The 23,674-nt window shown below is 39.6% G+C and overlaps 2 protein-coding genes across 2 annotated transcripts; both read right to left on the bottom strand.

Annotated features, from left to right (window-relative positions):
• Positions 1-113: 113 nt before the first annotated feature.
• On the bottom strand, positions 114-1,219 carry LOC112667937 (olfactory receptor 2AG1-like). Its single transcript, XM_025459997.3, has one exon. The coding sequence runs from the start codon at positions 1,200-1,202 to the stop codon at positions 270-272; it is 933 nt and encodes a 310-aa protein (XP_025315782.3). The 5' UTR covers positions 1,203-1,219; the 3' UTR covers positions 114-269.
• A 9,037-nt stretch (positions 1,220-10,256) lies between these two features.
• Positions 10,257-11,340, bottom strand: LOC112667936 (olfactory receptor 2AG2-like). The gene has a single exon (XM_025459994.3). The coding sequence runs from the start codon at positions 11,291-11,293 to the stop codon at positions 10,343-10,345; it is 951 nt and encodes a 316-aa protein (XP_025315779.1). The 5' UTR covers positions 11,294-11,340; the 3' UTR covers positions 10,257-10,342.
• Positions 11,341-23,674: the final 12,334 nt, after the last annotated feature.

The following is a 23,674-nucleotide window of genomic DNA, read 5'->3' as shown; positions in this document are numbered from 1 at the left end:
ACCATAGCAGAAAGTATAGCTCTGTCAAACCACAATGTTGCACACCTGAAACTAACATAATATTCCAAGTCAACTATACTTTAAAAAATAAAATGGTAAAACAGACACACAAATTCATTTGCCAAGTCAAATTACATTCCGTACATTCCTTTTACTATTAAAAGGTACTCTCTGCAATATGGTGTTTTCACCAGGCTTTTACCAGAAATCTTATGACTTTAAGAGAAATTTTGAAGGCCAGCCATAAACTCCCTAGATTATGGAGTGTGTCAGGCCATGTATTTTGCCAGGACTCTCTTCAAAGCTCCCATGACCTCCTTATTTCGCAGGCTATAGATAAGGGGGTTCAACGCTGGAGTGACAACCGTGTAGAAAAGAGAGATGATGTTGTCCTGCCTGGGGTTGTGGAGGGAACTGGGCAGGACATACATGAACGTGGCAGCTCCATAGAACATCCCAACGACTGTCAGGTGGGAGGAGCAGGTGACTAGGGCTTTCTGCTTCCCTTCATTTGAGGGCATGTGAAGCACAGTACACAGAATTAGTGTATATGAAGAAATGATAGTAAAGAGAGGGGGCATAAGGAAGGTCACACCCATCACATACACCAAGAGTTCATATCGGGAGGTATCTGCACAGGCCAACTTCAGTAAAGGTGGGATCTCACAGAGCAGGTGCCTGATCTTCCGAACTTTACAGAAAGGGTAGTGCATGGTATATGTGGTATAAACAAAGGCACTTAGGGATGCCAGGATCCAGGCCGTGGCCACCATGAGCCAGCAGACCCTTGGCCTCATGAAGACCATGTAGTTCAGAGGATGACATATGGCCACGTATCTGTCATAGGCCATGAAGGCCAGCAGCAAGTCCTCTGCACCACCCAGCGTCAATGCCAGAAACATCTGAAGGGCACAGCCTCCAAAGGAGATCGTGTATTCACTCTGCAGAAAATCCACGAGGGCCTTGGGAGTGACAACAGATGTGAAGAGGAGGTCCATGAGTGAGAGCTGGCCGAGCAGGAAGTACATGGGCACATGGAGCCGGGAATCTACTGTGATGACCAAGAGCAGCAGGCCATTGCTGGTCAGAGCCAACATGTATAGGACAGTGATTGTGGCACAGAGCAGTTCAGGAGACCCACTGTCATTCAGAATCCCCATCAATATAAAGCCACTGCCCAAGGTGGAGTTCCAGTACTCCATTCTGTGTTGTTTCTTCAGTTGCCTAGAAGCAAACACATTCTCAGTGAATGTTGGCTAAGGTGGCCCCTCGTTTGTAACATCACAGGCTCCTGATGATGGCCAATGTGAATCCAATGAGGTGATGTCTTTCCCACTGGACATGGATTTGACCTCTTGATCTCTCAGGTTCTGATACTTTTAATTGTATCTTGAGGAAAGAACCATCCGAATGGAGAGCAATCATCACAGCAATGGCTAAATATTAAGAGGTCACTACATGAAAATATCATGCAGGACATCAAACCTCAATATGCATCTTTCCAGAATGATTAAGTAATCTCTCTCTCTCAATAGAAAGCAATATCCTGGCACCCAAGCCCTTGGTTATTTTTGTACCTATGTTTTAAGTATAATGATTGTCTCATGATTTAAATCCCCAGTTAGTGTCCTAACAGACCTGTTCTGAATAGAAAATCCTAAAGCAGGTACAGAACTGTGACTTCAACAAAGCACTTCCACTTCATTGTCCATATACCTTAGTCCACATTTGTTTGTAGCACTCAAGGCTGTAGATGTAAGCCTCACAGGAAGAGCTAAACTATGTCCACCTCAGTCATCCCTCTGGACCAATAACCTCCACGCTCTCCATGTGCAGAAGGGATTCTAGAATGAGACGAGAGTTTGGTATGCTTGATGTGGTGTTGCTTTTATGAGCTAGACCTTTAGGCTCAATGACAACATAGGTGTTTTATTACAGGTTATGAAAACACGCAAGCCTGGGAGGACTCAAACTCTATAAAGAGGAGGCCATGCCCAGGTAGAAGAGAATGTTTGTCTTTGGGAGAAATGACTGAAAAGGCGCTGGCAGCAAAAGAGCATGTGCTAGATGTTGTAATCAGGCTCAATAAGCCTACCCTCCTTCTCCTGCACCTGACCCAGATCCTGTTCTCCCTCCTGCTGGGACAGAATATCTACACTGGATTGAAGAGCCACAGGGATAAGGAGGATGAACTCCTGTTCTGGAAAGCAGCCGTTAGTGTATGACACACACCCCCAGAGAAATGTCAGAAGAAACAGGGACCTGGGATTAACAACTATCAAGGTCATGCATCATGGGAACTAGCCCAATAGTCCAATTCTGACCGTGCGCCAAAGAAACTGTAAGGGAAACATTTCTTTCTCTAAGTCTTTCCCCTATAGTGTGGCTTCTATTTTTGGACACTTCACTGGTTCTTTAACTGGTCTCTTCTGGGTTCACAGGACTTAATGGTAGAAAAGTTTTAGAGCATATGACAGGCAGATCATTGATTTTAGATGGCCCTTTGATTTGGAGGCATTTATTACCAGAGAGATTCAATAGTCCTCTAGCAGAGGCCGGCAAAGCCTGGGCTCTAAGGACAAATACTGATACTCCCACCAGGAAGCAGACACTCAGACCTGGGATGTAGCATAGACTCTTTCTTCATTTTCATTCATTTTTCTTCATATTTAGAAAAACAAGACTATGGGGCCTTAGGACAGAGTACAGAGAACCTGGAAGACAGAGTAGCTTAAGTTCTTAGGGTCTGCTTTGGGCCCTGTTTCTCAACTCAACGTATCTAGAGGATGCATACTTCCCTGAAAGAGAGACAAAGTTTTTACCTCAGGTAATGAGAAGCTGAGTTGCCCAACCATGCAAACTGCCCTGGGGGTTGAGGGTCAAGATTGTCCTGTAGAAATGGGGAAAGAAAGAAAAAAAAGAAATGGGGAAAGAGTGAGCTTTTCCAGCAGTTTCCAACTGGTTTAAATTTTGCCAAGTTGAGTTAAGAGTCTGAGGAGTCTGACCAAGGCAGGCGTCAGGGCGGCATCTGGTCCTTCTGGTCCTCTAGAGGTCTTGTCTGGAAATGTAATAGAGACAGAGGACAAATACAGTCCTTGGGCAGTTTCCGTGGAGCTCTTCCTTCAGAGATGGGTTTCCTGTTCTCACAGCTGTGGAGAATTAGGAGAAACTGCTTCCATCACTCAGTTCTCCAGGTGAGAACCCATCCAGCTCTTCTGGAGAAGTTGTCAGACTCAGTGCTTGGGTCCAGATGCTCAGACTGTCATTTACTCTTGCTGGGGTCTGGAGCAAAGATGAAAGCAGCAGGAATCTGGAGGAAGTAGATATGGGAAGAGCTATCCAAGGGAGACCTTGCTGTGCCTGTCCCTGGGGAGGCTGTTATGGCTCCTTATCCCGTGACCCCACCCTCTCTACTTTATTCCACTCCTACATTCCCAGGGACTTATCTTCTCAGCGAAATGGTCTCCCCTGCAAATGCTGGTCCTGGAAACAGGATGTTAATGAGTCCTCTTGGGCATGTTTCCTGGCCTGGTATCCCTGCTCTGTTCTCTCACTAAATGAGCCCAGAAACTCCAGGATTCTATGCTACCCTAAGGGGCACTGATGGCCTATTTCTATCTTTTTTTTTTTATTTATTTTTTATTGGTGTTCAATTTACTAACATACAGAATAACCCCCAGTGCGATGGCCTATTTCTAAATTGCTGACTGCATAGACCAAGAAGCAAGGCTTCTTTTCATGGTCATTGCTCTGCACCCAGATCTTAAGGTGGGTTTTGTGTCAGTGTAAGATACTCCTTCTATATCTTTCCCCACCCTCCAACCCCACCACTTCCTTTATGATCCTCCCTATCTGGACTATTATTTCCAGTCATTAAGTCTGTGTCCTGTGAAGCCTATAGTTATGAAATCTTCCCTTCATTTATCTTGGCTTTCTAAGTTGGCCTGTGCATGGAATGTGTATATTGGTGTTACTGTTGTCTGCCAGTGATACTCAAAAGATAGTGAATCAGGGTGTAAGCATTGAGCAAAAAAATAAAAAATAAAAAATAAATACACACAGTATTGAACTGGCAGGATGTCAGTGTCTCTTAAAATCTTTACTTGTGGGACACTTGGGTGGCTCAGAGATTGAGCGTTTGCCTTCACCTCAGGGCATGATCCCGGGTTCCGGAATCGACTCCCACATCCGGCTCCTGCAGAGATCCTGCTTCTCCCTCTGCCTATGGCTCTGCTTTTCTCTCTCTCTCTCTGTCTCTGTGTGTGTGTGTGTGTGTGTGTGTGTGTGTCTGTGTGTGTCTCTCATGAATAAATAAAATCTTAACAAAAAAGAGGGAAGACAAGTTAAAAACAAACAATAAAAAATGTATTGCCAATGATTCACCCAATAAAATCTGTAATTTCAGCAAGAAAAACATGATGCCTAGGGAATTATACAATACAGGGTGCATGGTATACAAAGAAATTGATTTACTAAATTAATTGGTAAACTTCATTAATTGAAATATATATTTTTGCATTTTAAAATGCTTTGGAAGCAAATGAAGATCACACAAAGATGCAAAGGCATTCCATGCTCATGGATTAGAAGAACAAATACTGTTAAAATGTCTATACTACCCAAAGCAACCTACACATTTCATGCAATCCCTATCAAAATACCAACATTTTTCACAGAACTAGAACAAATAATCCCAAAATTGGTATGGAACCACAAAAGGCAATAAATAGGCAAAACGGTCTTGAAAAAGAAAAGCAACGCTGGAGGCATCACACTTCTGGACTTCAAGATGTATTACAAAGCTGTAATGACCAAAACACTATGCTACAAGCACACACATAAACACAAAGATCAACAGAACAGAATAGTAACTCCAGAAATGGACCCACAACTATATGGTAAATTAATCTTTAACAAGCAAAAAAGAATATCCAATGGAAAAAAGACAGTCTCTTGCATAAATGGTGTTGGGAAAACTGGACAGCAACATGCCTAAGAATGAAACTGGATCACTTCTTACACCATACACAAAAATAAATTCTGAGTGGATTAAACACCTGAATGTGAGATGGGAAACCATAAAAATCCTAGAGAAGAACAGAGGCAGTAACAACTTTGACATCAGCTGGGGCAATTTGTTTCTAGATATGTCTCCTGAGGCAAGGGAAACAAAAGCAAAAATAAACTATTGGGCTTCATCAAAGTAAAAGCTTCTGCACAGCAAAGTGAACAATCAACCGAACTGAAAAGCAACCTATGGAATGGGAGAAGGTATTTGCAAGTGACATATTTGATAAAGGGTTAGTATCCAATATATTAAAATAGTAAAACAAAAATCTTGACAAAAATAATTTGATGGAAGTGGCATTTTTCTGTGGGTGCTTAAAGAAAGCTACGGAAGCAGAATATGAAAAGCCTCATTCATTTACACAGATATCATTTCCAATTTTAAACATTTTATTGAGGTAAAATTTGCATGCAGTAAAATTCACCTTTTTTAGTACACGGTTCTGCAAATTTTGACAAATTTGTATATTATGTAACCACTATCAAATCCAAGTATCAAATTTCATCAACCCCTAAATTCTCACTAAGCACTCACCTAAGCCCTGCCACTGTCAGATCTGTTGACTGTCACCAGTGTCTGGCCTTTTCCACAGTGTCAGGAAAATGGTATCATACATTTTGAGTCTAGCTACTTCCACTTAGCATAATATGCTTGAGATTTAACCATATTCCTACATTGCAGTTGATTCTCACCATTCCCATTTATTTGAGTAGTATCCAGTTGTACGGATGTATCATAATTTCTTATCCATTCATCAGTTGAAGGACATTTGTGATGTTTCCACCCGTGAATCATAAAAAAACATTATAGACATCCATGGAAAGATTTTCGAATGAGTATAAACAGGTCTGTTCACTGTGGTAAATACCTCAGAGTGAACCTGCTCAATTGTATACATGTATGCTTAAGTTTATAAGAAACCGGCAAACTGTTTTCCACCATGACTGAACCATTTTGCATTCCCAATTTTATCCTATTTTTTCATTTTATTAAGCTGTAAAATACATGCTCTTTAAATTTTAATTCAAGATGAATGACATATCGCCTGAAGCCTTGAATTGCAGTCTTCCTAGATAGCATTTAAAGGGAGAAAAAAATGAGTTTGGAAAAGTGAGCAGGATGATTAAGGCAAGTTAAGAAGGAAGCACAATTCAAGACAGAAAGTCATCTCGGGAAAGACACACATAGAGCTGGAGAATAAGAACATTAATGACAAATCCTGTTTAGTTAGCACTGTTGGAAGTATTCTCACAAAATTGTTTTAAAATGTTTGAGATATGAGTATTATAAAAATTTATTGTATACCATTGGAATGTAGTGTTTAGTCTCTAAGCCCTTTCATGCTCATTGGTCCTCATAGGTAATGATATTAAAATTCACATTTACCATTTTATAAAATGTATCAACTTTTTTTGTCAAAGAGCTGAGTCATAAACCTTTGCTTTGTTGACAATCACAACTGTAATGCAGGGGCTAGGGGGCAGGCATGCACCTTAGTGCATGTCTGTAACCTATAGCAAATGTTCCAATAGAGATGGAGATGATCCAGAGGAGAACAAGTAATTCCAAGACCAATTTCTTCGAGTAGTAAGAGAGCTAGGTATCAAAAGCACAACAGGAATGTTTGTCCTCAAACAGGCTTTTTTAAAAAACCAAAAGCTTATTTCACACAGCCTAAATAATAGTGAAAGGGAATAGAGGGGAAGGGAGAAGAAATGGGTAGGAAATATCAGAAAGGGAGACAGAACATGAAGACTCCTAACTCTGGGAAACAAACTAGGGGTGGTGGAAGGGGAGGAGGGTGGGGAGTGGGGTGAATGGGTGACGGGCACTGAGGGGGGCACTTGATGGGAAGAGCACTGGGTGTTATTCTGTATGTTGGCAAATTGAACACCAATAAAAAATAAATTTATTATTTAAAAAATAAAAATAAAAAAATAAAAAAACAAAAGCTGTGTGCAGATGTGCTGGTAAATCTGTTAGTGGAAAGATGAAGAACTCCTGTATGACTCTTCCTTTCTCAAGGATGTATGGTACAAAGCCTTAACCTGGGAGTGAGGTGTTTTGAAATGGTATTTTCAGAGAACCACAGGTTGTATTAGGGTGATGTAATGGCATGGTAAGACTATATTGTAAAAAAGTCAAAATCTCCAATCGATTTGAGTTAAATATAGTTGCAATGAATATACCAATGGAATTTTGGGGACATATAGCTAATGATTCGAAAGTTACCCAGGAAGATTAAATAGATAATAAAACTTTAAAAAAAAAGTTGATGAGGAAAAATGAGAGAGAAATGTCTTAATAGACTGCCACAACTAGAGAACTAGCCTAGAGTTACTCTTTATTGTTATATTTATAAGAAGATAGTATATAGCCAAACAATTGTAAAAGTAATAATAACAATAAATTAATAACATTTCAGGATTATTAAGAATGCTAATAGGAAAATCAGCTATTTGGAAGCACAATTAACTTAAAGCCTCACCATACCTCATGTACCAAAATAAATTGCACAAAAATTAAAAACTTAAATATCACTTATGAAATTATTAAGGAAATCTAAAGGAAATATATGTAAATATATTCTGAATTAAGAATGAGAATTATAAGAGTATGATCTTCTGAAGAATACAAAGGAAAAAAGATGGATTTACACCAACTGTGTAAACAATTCCCTAGTCAACAAATCCTGTCAGGTATTTAAAAAGAAACTGAAAACAAAGGTTATCACACACATTACTATCAAATTGTTCATAATCTTCACCTCTAAAGAGCTACAAAAAATCATTAGGATAAAATAGGTAATATAAAGGAAAACATCTGCTACATCTATTTGATGTTTACTAGATTGGCAAAAACAGTTCATTTGATAAGACAGCACTAGAAAGACTATAGTGAGGCAGGTACTTCTGCATAATACCAGACAGAATGCAAAGTGTTTCTAACTTCCTGAAAAGCAGTTTGATTCTTTGCAACAGTAATTTTTACCCCTTCCAATTTTACTTCATTTTTATTTATTTTTGTTTGGTTGGTTGGGGTTTTTTTTGTTTTTTGTTTTTTATTGGAGTTCGATTTGCCAACATATAGCATAACACCCAGTTATAGTGCTCATCCCATCAAGTGCCCCCCTCAGTGCCTGTCACGCCGTCACCCCAACCCCCCACCCACCTCCCTTTCCACTTCCCCTTGTTCATTTCCCAGAGTTAGGAGTCTCTCATGTTCTGTCATCCTTTCTGATTTTTCCCACTCATTTTCCCTCCTTTCCCCCATATTCGCTTTCACTATTTTGTATATTCCCCATATGAATGAAACCGTATAACTGCAACAGTAATTTAAATAGTATCTTTGCCATTTCTCAGTAATTTCACTCCTAGAAATTTGACCTAAAATCAGACCCTCACATAAGAAAATTTGGGGGACTAAAACTCAATGTAGTCAATTGCCCATTTTACAGAAGATTTATTTATATAATGGAATATTATTATGTAGTCATTTAAAATTAAGTTCTTTCAAAACTACTTACTATTTCTTGTTTTAAGCACTATTTTCCAGGCTCTGGTCTCAGTGCCTGATATTATCTTATTCACTCATCCTAAAAACATCATGAGATCATCCTGAGTCCTCTTATTATCACCACTTTTAAGATAAGCAAACTGAGGCACAGATTTAATTTAATATCCCAAGATACACAGACAATAAAGGGAGAGTGGAGAGTCACACTCATATAATCTAGCTCATCCCTCTCTGCCACTCAGTCCCTACTCCTACACTACAATGTCCCCTCTTAGCAAGAAATAAGGTTCACTAAATTTTATATTACAGACAAAAAGAAAACAGGACATTAATCATTGTGTATATAACAATTAAGTAAAATACACATATGGATAACAAAAAACTGAAAGGACAACTTTAATTTTACCTTCATTCTAAGTTTTTGAATGTTCTCTTTTTATTATGACTTGGTTTAGTTTTAAATTAGCTTTAGCTCCTATGATTAGCTTTGTAGATTTGGCAATTTAGCATTATTCCTATAAAGAAAAAAAACATTTCTGAGTTTTCACAAAGCACTATCCTCAAAAAAACAAAATTCCATCTATTTGAGCCAGGGGATTTTGGAACTTCTTAACTGAACAGATTTCAGTTCCCAATTTATGTTACTAACCTTCCACATCAATATCAAATGACAAAATAAAGCATACTTAAGCTAGCTAGAAAGTCAATTATATATATTATCTTACCTTTCCTATGGACACAGACATACATATGCTCATTTTAAGAATATGAGCTTCTTGCAACTGTTTTGATGTTTCAAACATGTCTCTACACATTTAAAGTCACATTTTTTTATTCAAGTATTGTATGCAACAGATGTCTCTGTTACTGTATGTCTACATGGTATCAAATATGGTACTTTCACATTCTATATATTCATCTATATTTTTATTTTTTTAAAGAATTTATTTATTCATTCAAGAGAGACAGATATAGAGGAAAGAGAGACAGACAGACAGACAGAGACCCAGTCAGAAAGAGATGCAGGCTCCACGCAGGGAGCCTGACATGGGACTCGATCCCGGGTCGCCAGGATCACGTCCCGGGCCAAAGGCAGCGCTAATCAGCCAGGCCTCAGGGCTGCCCTCTCCTTTTTATTTTTAAACAGTATAACAATGCCCCATTTTCCTTATTTGCTATCTCAACATAGGTATTATCTTTATTTATCTTTTCAATATGGACTACTTCTTAAGTCTTGAGTACAAATGCGGTTACAAAACTACTACTATTTCTAAATAATTGCTTGAAAAACCTAATAAAAAAGGCCATTTTATCTTATGAGGTATTTATTTTTAACTATAATTGTCTAAGAGAGCAGTCCTCCTCTGTTATTTAGAGGTTACTGAACTTGGTCACCCTAAAACTAATGCTGTTTCTCACTGCTGCATGATATTGAAACTGAAACTTGGTCCCCTAACCATGTCTAATTATTTGCTAATCATGTCAGGATGAATTCCTACCATGAAGTGAGTCTATGATACTCATTTCATGCTTTACTTCTTCTAGTATCTTTTACAATATGGACATCTAGTTCCTATTACAAGGTCAGGGTGGTGTGTCCCGTGTGAGTACAGCTTAAGGTGTCAATGCTCACAACTATATTGAAATAGAAATTTTTTAAGTGTTTCTATCTACTTGAACAGAGTACCACAAAAAGACCAGTTGTGTACAACTTTTGATTGGGAAAAGAAATGGTGAGAGACAAGCCATGAATCCTCTTTAGAAGGTACAGTGTGTTGGCAACATATATTTTCCCAGGACCCTTCTCAAGGCCCCCATGACCTCCTGATTCCTCAGGCTATAGATAAGGGGGTTCAGTGCTGGAGTGACAACCGTGTAGAAAAGAGAGATGATGTTGTCCTGCCTGGGGCTGTGGAGGGAACTGGGCAGGACATACATGAACGTGGCAGCTCCATAGTACATCACAACCACTGTCAGATGGGAGGAGCAGGTGACTAGGGCTTTCTGCTTCCCCTCATTTGAGGGCATGTGAAGCACAGTACACAGGATTAGTACATAGGAGGCAACAATGGCAGAAAGAGGCATCAAAAGGAAAGTCACTCCTGTCACATACACCAAGAGTTCATATCGGGAGGTATCTGCACAGGCCAACTTCAGCAAAGGAGGAATCTCACAGAGCAGGTGCCTGATCTTCCGAACTTTACAGAAAGGGTAGTGCATGGTATACAAGGTATGGCCTAGAGCATTCAGAAATGCCAGGATCCAGGCCGTGGCCACCATGAGCCAGCAGACCCTTGGCCTCATGAAAACCATGTAGTTCAGAGGATGACATATGGCCACGTATCTGTCATAGGCCATGAAGGCCAGCAGCAAGTCCTCTGCACTACCCAGCGCCAATGCCAGAAACATCTGAAGGGCACAGCCTCCAAAGGAGATCGTGTATTCACTCTGCAGAAAATCCACGAGGGCCTTGGGAGTGACAACAGATGTGAAGAGGAGGTCCATGAGTGAGAGCTGGCCGAGCAGGAAGTACATGGGCACATGGAGCCAGGAATCCACTGTGATGACCAAGAGCAGCAGGCCATTGCTGGTCAGAGCCAACATGTATAGGACAGTGATTGTGGCACAGAGCAGTTCAGGAGACCCACTGTCATTCAGAATCCCCATCAATATAAAGCCACTGCCCAAGGTGGAGTTCCAGTACTCCATTCTGTGTTGTTTCTTCAGTTGCCTAGAAGCAAACACATTCTCAGTGAATGTTGGCTAAGGTGGCCCCTCGTTTGTAACATCACAGGCTCCTGATGATGGCCAATGTGAATCCAGAGAGGTGATGTCTTTCCTACTGGACATGGATTTGACCTCTTGATCTCTCAGGTTCTAACACTTTTAATTGTATCTTGATGAAGGAAGCATCCAAATGGAGAGCAATCATCACAGCAATGGCTAAATATTAAGAGGTCACTACAAGAAAATATCATGCAGGACATCAAACCTCAATATGCATCTTTCCAGAATGATTAAATCATCTCTCTCTCAATAGAAAGCAATATCCTGGCACCCAAGCCCTTGGTTATTTTTGTACCTATGTTTTAAGTATAATGATTGTCTCATGATTTAAATCCCCAGTTAGTGCCCTAACAGACCTGTTCTGAATAGAAAATCCTAAAGCAGGTACAGAACTGTGACTTCAACAAAGCACTTCCACTTCATTGTCCATATACCTTAGGTCTACATTTGTTTGTAGCACTCAAGGCTGTAGATGTAAGCCTCACAGGAAGAGCTAAACTATGTCCACCTCAGTCATCCCTCTGGACCAGTAACCACCACGCTCTCCATGTGCAGAAGGGATTCTAGACTGAGATGAGGGTTTGGTGTGTTTGATGTGGTGTTGCTTTTATGAGCTAAACCTTTAGGCTCAATGACAACATAGGTGTTTTATTACAGGTTATGAAAACATGCAAGCCTGGGAGAACTCAAAACTCTGAAGAGGAGGCCCTGCCCAGAAAGACCAGAATGTTTGTCTTTGGGAGAAATGATTGAAAGGTGCTGGCAGCAAAAGAGCATGTGCTACATGTTGTAATCAGGCTCAATAAGCCTACCCTCCTTCTCCTGCACCTGACCCAGATCCTTGTTCTCCCTCCTGCTGGGACAGAATATCTACACTGGATTGAAGAGCCACAGAGATAAAGAGGATAAACTCCTGTTCTGGAGAGCAACCGTTAGTGTATTTCACCCACCCCCAGAGAAAAGTTAGAAGAGACAGGAACCTGGGATTAACAACTATCAAGGTCATACATCATGGGAACTAGGCGATAGTCCAATTCTGACCATGCATCAAAGAATCTGTAAGGGAAACATATCTCTAAGTCTTTCCCTACATTGTGGCTTCTAATTAGGATATTTCACTGGTTCTTTTACTGGTCTCTTCTGGGCTTACAGGATTTTAATGGTGGAAAGGTTTTAGAGCATATGAAAGACAGATCATTGATTTTTAGATGGCCCTTGATTTGGAGGCATTTATTACCAGAGAGGTTCAATAGTCCTCTAGCAGAGGCCGGCAAAGCCTGTGCTCTAAGGACAGGTACTGATACTCCCACCAGGAAGCAGACACTCAGACCTGGGATGTAGCATAGACTCTTTCTTCATTTTCATTCATTTTTCTTCATATTTAGAAAAACAGGACTATGGGGCCTTAGGACAGAGTACAGAGAACCTGGAAGACAGAGTAGCTTAAGTTCTTAGGGTCTGCTTTGGGCCCTGTTTCTCAACTCAATGTATCTAGAGGATGCATACTTCCCTGAAAGAGAGACAAAGTTTTTACCTCAGGTAATGAGAAGCTGAGTTGCCCAACCATGCAAACTGCCCTGGGGGTTGAGGGTCAAGATTGTCCTGTAGAAATAGGGAAAGAAAGAAAAAAAGAAATGGGGAAAGAGTGAGCTTTTCCAGCAGTTTCCAACTGGTTTAAATTTTGCCAAGTTGAGTTAAGAGTCTGAGGAGTCTGACCAAGGCAGGCGTCAGGGCGGCATCTGGTCCTTCTGGTCCTCTAGAGGTCTTGTCTGGGGATGTAATAGAGACAGAGGACAAATACAGTCCTTGGGCAGTTTCCGTGGAGCTCTTCCTTCAGAGATGGGTTTCCTGTTCTCACAGCTGTGGAGAATTAGGAGAAACTGCTTCCATCACTCAGTTCTCCAGGTGAGAACCCATCCAGCTCCTCTGGAGAAGTTGTCAGACTCAGTGCTTGGGTCCAGATGCTCAGACTGTCATTTACTCTTGCTGGGGTCTGGAGCAAAGATGAAAGCAGCAGGAATCTGGAGGAAGTAGATATGGGAAGAGCTACCCGAGGGAGACCTTGCTGTGCCTGTCCCTGGGGAGGCTGTTCTTGCTTCTTCTCCCATGACCCCACTCTCTCTACTTTATTTCACTTCTACATTCCCAGGGACTTACTGCTCAGGTGAAATGGTGCTCCCCTGCAAATGCTGGTCCTGGAAACAGGATGTTAATGAGTCCTCTTGGGCATGTTTCCTGGCCTGGTATCCCTGCTCTGTTCTCTCACTAAATGAGCCCAGACACTCCAGGATTCTATGCTACCCTAAGGAGGCACTGACAGCGATTTCTAAATTGCTGACTGCATAGACCAAGAAGCAAGGCTTCTTTTCATGGTCATTGCTCAGTCCCAAGATCTTAAGGTGGGTTTTGTGACAGTGTCAGATACTCCTTCTTGATCTTTCCCCACCAACCACCCCACCCTGTGTGGTTGTGCCCTGTGGAGCCTATTGTTATGGAATATTCCCTTCATTTACCTTGGCTTTCTAGGTTTGCTGCTGGATGGCTTGAGTCTTTGTATTACTGTCGTCTGCTAGTATTACTTCAAAAGAGAGTGAATCAGGTTGTAAGCATTGAGCCAAAAAAGAAAAAAGAAAAATAAATACACACAGTTTTGAACCTGCAGAATTTCAATGTCAACTATAATCTTTACTTGCGGAGAGACAAGAAATCTCTAACATTTATGGGGAGAAATATTAGATTAACAGGAGACCTCTCAACCGAGAACTGGCAGACCAGAAAGGGCTAGCAGGATATATTCAGGGTTCTAAATGAGAAGAACATACAACCAAGAATACTTTATTGAGCAAGGCTCTCATTCGTATAGAAGAGGAGATAAAGAGCTTCCAAGAAGGGCAGAAACTGACAGAATATGTGACCACAAAGCCAGCTCTGCAAGAAATATTAGAGGGAATTCTATAATAGAGGAAGTCCAAGGGAAAAATCCACAAATATAGGGACTGCATAGGTATCATGATGACAATAAATTCATAACTTTCAATAGTAACTCTAAACGTGAAAGGGCTTAATGACCCCATTAAAAGACACAGGGTTTCAGACTAGATAAAAAGGCAAGACCTATCTATCTGCTGTCTACAAGAGGCTCATTTTATTTTTTACTTTTTTATAATAAATTTATTTTTTATTGGTGATCAGTTTACCAACATACAGAATACCACCCAGTGCTCATCCCGTCAAGTGCCACCCTCAGTGCCCATCACCCAGTCACCCCCACCCCCCGCCCTCCGCTGCTTCCACCACCCCTCTTTCGTTTCTTAGAGTTAGGAGTCTTTATGTTCTGTCTCCCTTTCTGATATTTCCCACACATTTCTTCTCCCTTCCCTTATATTCCCTTTCACTATTATTTATATTCCCCAAATGAATGAGAACATATAATCTTTGTCCTTCTCCGATTGACTTACTTCACTCAGCATAATACCCTCCAATACCATCCATGTCAAAGCAAATGGCGGGTATTACTCTAATGGCTGAGTAATATTCCATTGCATACATAGAGCACATCTTCTTTATCCATTCATCTTTCGATGGACACCGAGGCTCCTTCCACAGTTTGCCTATTATGGACATTGCTGCTGGAAACATCAGGGTGCAGGTGTCCCAGCGTTTCATTGAATCTGTATCTTTGGGGTAAATCCCCAACAGTGCAATTGCTGGGTCATAGGGCAGGTCTATTTTTAACTCTTTGAGGAACCTCCACACAGTTTTCCAGAGTGGCTGCACCAGTTCACGTTCCCACCAACAGTGTAAGAGGGTTCCCTTTTCTCCGCATCCTCTCCAACATTAGTGGTTTCCTGTCTTGTTAATTTTCCCCATTCTCACTGGTGTGAGGTGGTATCTCATTGTGGTTTGGATTTGTATTTCCCTGATGGCCAGTGATGCAGAGCATTTTCTCATATGCATGTTGGCCATGTCTATGTCTTCCTCTGTGAGATTTCTCTTCATGTCTTTTGCCCATTTCATGATTGGATTGTTTCTTTCTTTGGCTTTGAGTTTAATAAGATCTTTATAGATCTTGGAAACTAGCCCTTTATCTGATAAGTCATTTGCAAATATCTTCTCCCATTCTGTAGGTTGTCTTTTAGTTTTGTTGACTGTATCCTTTGCTGTGCAAAAGCTTCTTATCTTGATGAAGCCCAATAGTTCATTTTTGCTTTTGTTTCTTTTGCCTTCATGGATGTATCTTCAAGAAATTACCGTGGCCAAGTTCCAAAACAGTGTTGCCTGTGTTCTCCTCTAGGATTCTGATGGAATCTATTCTCACATTTAGATCTTTCATCCATTTTGAGTTTATCTTTGTGTATGGTGAAAGAGAGTGGTCTAGTTTCATTCTTCTGCATGTGGATGTCCAATTTTCCCAGCACCATTTATTGAAGAGAGTGTCTTTCTTCCAATGGATAGTCTTTCCTCCTTTATCGAATATTAGTTGACCATAAAGTTCAGGGTCCACTTCTGGGTTCTCTATTCTGTTCCAGTGATCTATGTGTCTGTGTTTGTGCCAGTACCACACTGTCTTGATGACCACAGCTTTGTAGTACAACCTGAAATCTGGCATTGTGATGCTCCCAGCTATGGTTTTCTTTTTTAAAATTCCCCTGGCTAAAAAAATAAAAATAATAATAAATAAAATAAAATAAAATAAAATTCCCCTGGCTATTTGGGGTCTTTTCTGATTCCACGCAAATCTTAAAATAATTTGTTCTAACTCTCTGAAGAAAGTCCATGGTGTTTTGATAGATTGCATTAAACGTGTAAACTGCTCTGGGTAACATTGACATTTTCACAATATTAATTCTGCCAATCCATGAGCATGGAATATTTTTCCATCTCTTTGTGTCTTCCTCAATTTCTTTCATAAGTGTTCTATATTTTTTAGGGTATAGATCCTTTACCTCTTTGGTTAGGTTTATTCCTAGGTATCTTATGCTTTTGGGTGCAATTGTAAAAGGAATTGACTCCTTAATTTCTCTTTCTTCAGTCTCATTGTTAATGTATAGAAATGCCACTGATTTCTGGGCATTGATTTTGTATCCTGCCATGCTACCAAATTGCTGTATAAGTCTAGCAATCTTGGGGTGGAGGCTTTTGGGTTTTCTATGTAGAGTATCATGTCATCGGCAAAGAGGGAGAGTTTGACTTCTTCTTTGCCAATTCGAATGTCTTTAATGTCTTTTTGTTGTCTGATTGCTGAGGCTAGGACTTCCAGTACTATGTTGAATAGCAGTGGTGAGAGTGGACATCCCTGTCTTGATCTTAGGGGAAAGGCTCCCAGTGCTTCCCCATTGAGATGATATTTGCTATGGGCTTTTCGTAGATGGCCTTTAATATGTTGAGGAATGTTCCTTCTATCCCTACACTCTGAAGCGTTTTGATCAGAAATCGATGCTGTATTTTGTCAAATGCTTTCTCTGCATCTAATGAGAGGATCATATGGTTCTTGGTTTTTCTCTTGCTGATATGATGAATCACATAATTGTTTTACGAGTGTTGAACCAGCCTTGTGTCCAGGGGATAAATCCTACTTGGTCATGGTGAATAATTTTCTTAATGTACTGTTGGATCCTATTGTCTAGTATCTTGTTGAGAATGTTTGCATCCATGTTCATCAGGGATATTGGTCTATAATTCTCCTTTTTTGGTGGGGTTTTTGTCTGGTTTTGGAATTAAGGTGATGCTGGCCTCATAGAATGATTTTGGAAGTACTCCATCTCTTTCTATCTTTCCAAACGGCTTTAGTAGAATAGGTATGGTTTCCTCTTTAAACATTTGATAGAATTCCCCTGGGAAGCCATCTGGGCCTGGACTTTTGTGCCTTGGGAGGTTTTTTATGACTGCTTCAATTTCCTCCCAGGTTATTGTCCTGTTCAGGTTTTCTATTTCTTCCTGTTCCAGTTTTGGTAGTTTGTGGCTTTCCACAAATGCGTCCATTTCTTCTAGATTGCCTAATTTATTGGTGTATAGCTGTTCATAATATGTTTTTAAAATCGTTTGTATTTCCTTGGTGTTGGTAGTGATCTCTCCTTTCTCATTCATGATTTTATCAATTTGAGTCTTCTCTCCTTTTTAATCAGGCTGGCTAATGGTTTATCGACTCATTTTAGACAGAAGGACACCTACAGCCTGAAAATAAAAGATTGGAGAACCATTTATCATTCAAATTGTCCTCAAAAGAAAGCAGAGGTAGCCATCCTTATATCAGATAAACTAAAGTTTATCCCGAAGACTGCAGTGAGAGTTGAAGAGGGACACTATATCATACTTAAAGGATCTATCCAACAAGAGGACTTAACAATCATGAATATTTATGCCCCGAATGTGGGAGCTGCCAAGTATATCAATCAATTAATAACCAAAGTTAAGACATACTTAGATAATAATACACTTATACTTGATGACTTCAATGTAGCGCTTTACAATCGACAGGTCTTCTAAGCGCAACATCTCCAAAGAAACAAGAGCTTTAAATGATACACTGGACCAGATGGATTTCACAGATATTTACAGAACATTACATCCAAACGCAACTGAATACACATTCTTCTCAAGTGCACATGGAACTTTCTCCAGAATAGACCACATACTGGGTCAGAAATCATGTCTTAAATGGTACCAAAAGACTGGGATCGTCCCCTGCATATTTTCAGATGATAATGCTTTTAAATTAGAACTAAATCACAAAAAAAAGCTTGGAAGGATTTCAAACACGTGGAGGTTAAGGACCATCCTGCTAAAAGATAAAAGGGTCAACCAGGAAATTAGAGTAGAATTAAAAAGATTCATAGAAACTAATGAGAATGAAGATACAATCATTCAAAATCTTTGGGATACAGCAAAAACAGTCCTGAGGGGGAAATACATGCAATACAAGCATCATCCAAAAACTGGAAAGAACTCAAATACAAAAGCTAACCTTGCACCTAAAGAAGCTAGAGAAAAAAAAGCAAATAGATCCTACACCCAGCAGAATAAGAGAATTAATAAAGATTCGAGCAGAACTCAATGAAATAGAGACCAGAAGAACAGTAAAACAGATGAACAAAACCAGGAGTTGGTTCTTTGAAAGTATTAATAAGATAGATAAACCATTAGCCAGCCTGATTAAAAAGAAGAGAGAGGAGACTCAAATTAATAAAACCATGAATGCGAAAGGAGAGATCACTACCGACACCAAGGAAATACAAATGATTTTAAAAACATATTATGAACTGCTATACGCCAATAAGTTAGGCAATCTAGAAGAAATGGACGCATTTCTGGAAAACCACAAACTACCAAAACTGGAACAGGAAGAAATAGAAAACCTGAACAGGCCAATAACCAGGGAAGAAATTGAAGCAGTCATCAAAAACCTCCCAAGACACAAAAGTCCAGGCCTAGATGGCTTCCCTGGGGAATGCTATCAAACGTTTAAAGAAGAAACCATACCTATTCTACTAAAGCTGTTTGGAAAGATAGAAAGAGATGGAGTACTTCCAAACTCGTTCTATGAGGCCAGCATCACCCTAATTCCAAAACCAGACAAAGACCCCACCAAAAAGCAGAATTATAGACCAATATCCCTGATAAATATGGATACAAAAATTCTCAACACGATACTAGCCAATAGGATACAACAATATACTAAAGGTTAGCACAACATGACCAAGTAGGATTTATCCCTGGGATGCAAGGCTGGTTCAACACTCGTAAAACAATCAATGTGATTCTTCATATCAGCAAGAGAAAAACCAAGAACCATATGATCCTCTCATTAGATGCAGAGAAAGCATTTGACAAAATACAGCATCCATTCCTGATCAAAACACTTCAGAGTGTAGGAATAGAAGGAACATTCCTCAACATCTTAAAAGCCATCTACAAAAAGCCCACAGCAAATATCATTCTCAATGCGGAAGCACTGGGAGCCTATCCCCTAAGATCAGGAACAAGACAGGGATGTCCACTCTCACCACTGCTGTTCAACATAGTACTGGAAGTCCTAGCCTCAGCAATCAGACAACAAAAAGACATTAAAGGCATTCGAATTGGCAAAGAAGAAGTCAAACTCTCCCTCTTCGCCAATGACATGATACTCTACATAGAAAACCCAAAAGCCTCCACCCCAAGATTGCTAGAACTCATATAGCGATTCGGCAGTGTGGCAGGATACAAAATTAATGCCCAGAAGTCAGTGGTATTTCTGTACACTAACAATGAGACTGAAGAAAGAGAAATTAAGGAGTCAATCCCATTTACAATTGCACCCAAAAGCATAAGATACCTAGGAATAAACCTAACCAACGAAGTAAGGGATCTATACCCTAGAAACTACAGAACACTTCTGAAAGATATTGAGGAAGATAAAAAGAGATGGAAAACTATTCCATGCTCATGGATTGGCAGAATTAATATTGTGAAAATGTCAATGTTACCCAGGGCAATTTACACGTTTAATGCAATCTCTATCAAAATACCATGGACATTCTTCAGAGAGTTAGAACAAATTATTTTAAGATTTGTGTGGAATCAGAAAAGACCCCGAATAGCCAGGGGAATTTTAAAAAAGAAAACCATAGCTGGGGGCATCACAATGCCAGATTTCAGGTTGTACTACAAAGCTGTGGTCATCAAGACAGTGTGGTACTGGCACAAAAACAGACACATAGATCACTGGAACAGAATAGAGAACCCAGAAGTGGACCCTGAACTTTATGGTCAACTAATATTCGATAAAGGAGGAAAGACTATCCATTGGAAGAAAGACACTCTCTTCAATAAATGGTGCTGGGAAAATTGGACATCCACATGCAGAAGATTGAAACTAGACCACTCTTTCACAATACTTAAACTCAAAATGGATGAAAGATCTAAATGTGAGACATGATTCCATCAAAATCCTAGAGGAGAACACAGGCAACACCATTTTTTAACTCTGCCACAGTAACTTCTTGCAAGATACATCCATGAAGGCAAAAGAAACAAAAGCAAAAATGAACTATTGGGACTTCATCAAGATAAGAAGCTTTTGCACAGCAAAGGATACAGTCAACAAAACTAAAAGACAACCTACAGAATGGGAGAAGATATTTGCAAATGACTTATCAGATAAAGGGCTAGTTTCCAAGATCTATAAAGATCTTATTAAACTCAAAGCCAAAGAAAGAAACAATCCAATCATGAAATGGGCAAAAGACATGAAGAGAAATCTCACAGAGGAAGACATAGACATGGCCAACAGGCACATGAGAAAATGCTCTGCAACACTTGCCATCGGGGAAATACAAATGAAAACCACAATGAGATACCACCTCACACCAGTGAGAATGGGGAAAATTAACAAGGCAGGAAACCACTAATGTTGCAGAGAATGTGGAGAAAAGGGAACCCTCTTACACTGTTGGTGGGAATGTGAACTGGTGCAGCCACTCTGGAATACTGTGTGGAGGTTCTTCAAAGAGTTAAAAATAGACCTTCCCTACCACCCAGCAATTGCACTGTTGGGGATTTACCCCAAAGATTCATATGCAATGAAACGCTGGGACACCTGCACCCCGATGTTTATAGCAGCAATGTCCACAATAGCCAAACTGTGGAAGGAGCCTCGGTGTCTATCAAAAGATGAATGGATATAGAAGATGTGGTCTATGTATACAATGGTTATTCCTCAGCCATTAGAAATGACAAATACCCTCCATTTGCTTCAACGTGGATGGAACTGGAGGGTATTATGCTTAGTGACATGAGTCAATGGAGAAGGACAAAGATTATATGTTCTCATTCATTTGGGGAATATAAATAATAGTGTAAGGGAACATAAGGGAAGGGGGTTAAATGTGTGGGAAATATCAGAAAGGGAGACAGAACATAAAGACTCCTAACTCTGGGAAATGAACTGGGAGTGGTGCAAGGGGAGGAGGGCGGGGGGTGGGGGTGACTGGGTGATGGGCACTGAGGGTGGCACTTGACGGGATGAGCACTGGGTGTTATTCTGTATGTTGGCAAATTGAACACCAATAAAAAATAAATTTATTTTTTTTAATTTTTATTTATTTATGATAGTCACACAGAGAGAGAGACAGAGAGAGAGGCAGAGACACAGGCAGAGGGAGAAGCAGACTCCATGCACTGGGACCCCGATGTGGGATTCGATCCCGGGTCTCCAGGATCGCGCCCTGGGCCAAAGGCAGGAGCCAAACCGCTGCGCCGCCCTGGGATCCAAAAAAATAAATTTATTATAAAAAAATCTTCACCTCTAAAGAGCTACAAAAAATCATTAGGATAAAATAAGTAATATAAAGGAAAACATCTGCTACATCTCTTTGATGTTTACTAGATTGGCAAAAACAGTTCATTTGATAAGACAGCACTAGGAAGACTATAGTGAGGCAGTTACTTCTGCTTAATACCAGACAGAATTCAAAGTGTTTCTAACTTCCTGAAAAGCAGTTTGACTCTTTGCAACAGTAATATTTTTCCTTTCTAATTTTACTTCTTTTTTATTTATTTTTGTTTGGTTAGTTGGGGGTTTTGTATATATATTTTTAATGTTACTGAATTATTCTTTTATAAGCATTTTATAACCATATGGCTTAAAAATTTATTTAGATTCAAGTTAGTTAACATACAGTGTATTATTAGTTTCAGTGTAGAATTTAGGGATTCATCAGTTGCATATTAACACCCTCTCATTCCAACAAATTCCTTCCTTAATGTTTATCACCAGTTACCCCATCCACCCACCCACCTCCTCTCTAGCAACCCTGTTTGTTTGCCATAGTTAAGAAAGTCTTATGATTTGCCTCTCTCTCTGTTTTTATTTTTCCCTCCCTTCCCCTATGTTCATCTGTTCATTAAATTCCACATATGAGAGAAATCCTATAATTGTCTTTCTCTGATTGACTTATTTTGCTTAGCATAATACCCTCTAGTTCCGCCCACATAGTTGCAAATGGCAAGATTTCATTCTTTTTTTTTTATTTTTATTTTTTGGATTTCATTGTTTTTAATGGCCAAGTAATACACCACTGTGTGTGGGTATATAACTTCTTCTTTTTCCATTCATCTATTGATGGATATCTGGTTTTTTTCCATATTTAGGCCATACTGGTTCTTGATGCTATAAATATTGGGGTGCACGTGCCCCTTCAAATCTCTCTGTTTCTCTGAATAAATACCTAGCAGTACAATATATTTTTATTGGAGATCGATTTATCCAACATATAACATATCACCCAGTGCTCATCCCGCCAAGTGCCCCCCACTCAGTGCCTGTCACCCAGTCACCCCAACCCCCGCCCACCTCCCTTTCCATTACCCCTTTTTCATTTCCCAGAGTTAGGAGTCTCTCATGTTCTGTCATCCTCTCTGATTTTTCCCACTCATTTTCCCTCCTTTCCCCCATAATCCCTTTCACTATTTTGTATATTCCCCATATGAATGAAACCATATAACTGCAACAGTAATTTTAAATAGTATCTTTGCCATTTCTCAGTAATTTCACTCCTAGAAATTTGACCTAAAATCAGACCCTCACATAAGAAAATTTGGGGGACTAAAACTCAATGTAAGCAATTGTCTGTTTTACAGAAGATTTTTTTATATAATGAAATGTTATGTGGTCATTTAAAATTAATTTTTTTTCAAGACTACTTACTATTCATTGTTTTAAGCACTATTTTTGAGGATCTGGTCTCAGTGCCTGATATTGATTATCTTATTCACTCATCCTAAAAACATCATGAGATCATCCTGAGTCCTCTTATTATCACCACTTTTAAGATAAGCAAACTGAGGCACAGATTTAATTTAATATCCCAAGATACACAGATAATAAAGGGAGAATGGAGAGTCACACTCACATAATATAGCCTATTCCCTCTCTGCCACTCAGTCCCTACCCCTACACTACAATGTCCCCTCTTAGCAAGAAATAAGTTTCACTAAATTTTATGTTACAGATAAAAGGAAAACAGGACTTTAATCATCATGTACATAACAAGTAAAATACACGTATGGATAACAAAGAACAGAAAGGACAAATGGATAAAAAACTGAAAGGACAACTTTAATTTCACCTTAATTCTAAGTTTTTGAATGTTCCTTTTTTATTATGAACTTGGTTTAGTATTAAAAATTAGCTTTAGCTCCTATGATTAGCTTTGTAGATTTAGCAATTTAGGATTATTCTTATAAAGAAAAAAACACTTCTGAGTTTTCACAGAGCACTATCCTCAAAAAAAAAAAAAAAATCCAACTATTTGAACCAGGGGA

Source organism: Canis lupus, chromosome 21, assembly GCF_003254725.2.
Source record: "Canis lupus dingo isolate Sandy chromosome 21, ASM325472v2, whole genome shotgun sequence".
NCBI lineage: Eukaryota > Metazoa > Chordata > Mammalia > Carnivora > Canidae > Canis > Canis lupus.
Note: the sequence above shows the minus strand (reverse complement) of the source record. Positions and strands in the feature narration are given on the sequence as shown.

Bases quoted from the DNA above. Each gene is read 5' to 3' on its own strand.
- LOC112667937 (XM_025459997.3), bottom strand. From the start codon at position 1,202: ATGGAGTACTGGAACTCCACCTTGGGCAGTGGCTTTATATTGATGGGG.
- LOC112667936 (XM_025459994.3), bottom strand. From the start codon at position 11,293: ATGGAGTACTGGAACTCCACCTTGGGCAGTGGCTTTATATTGATGGGG.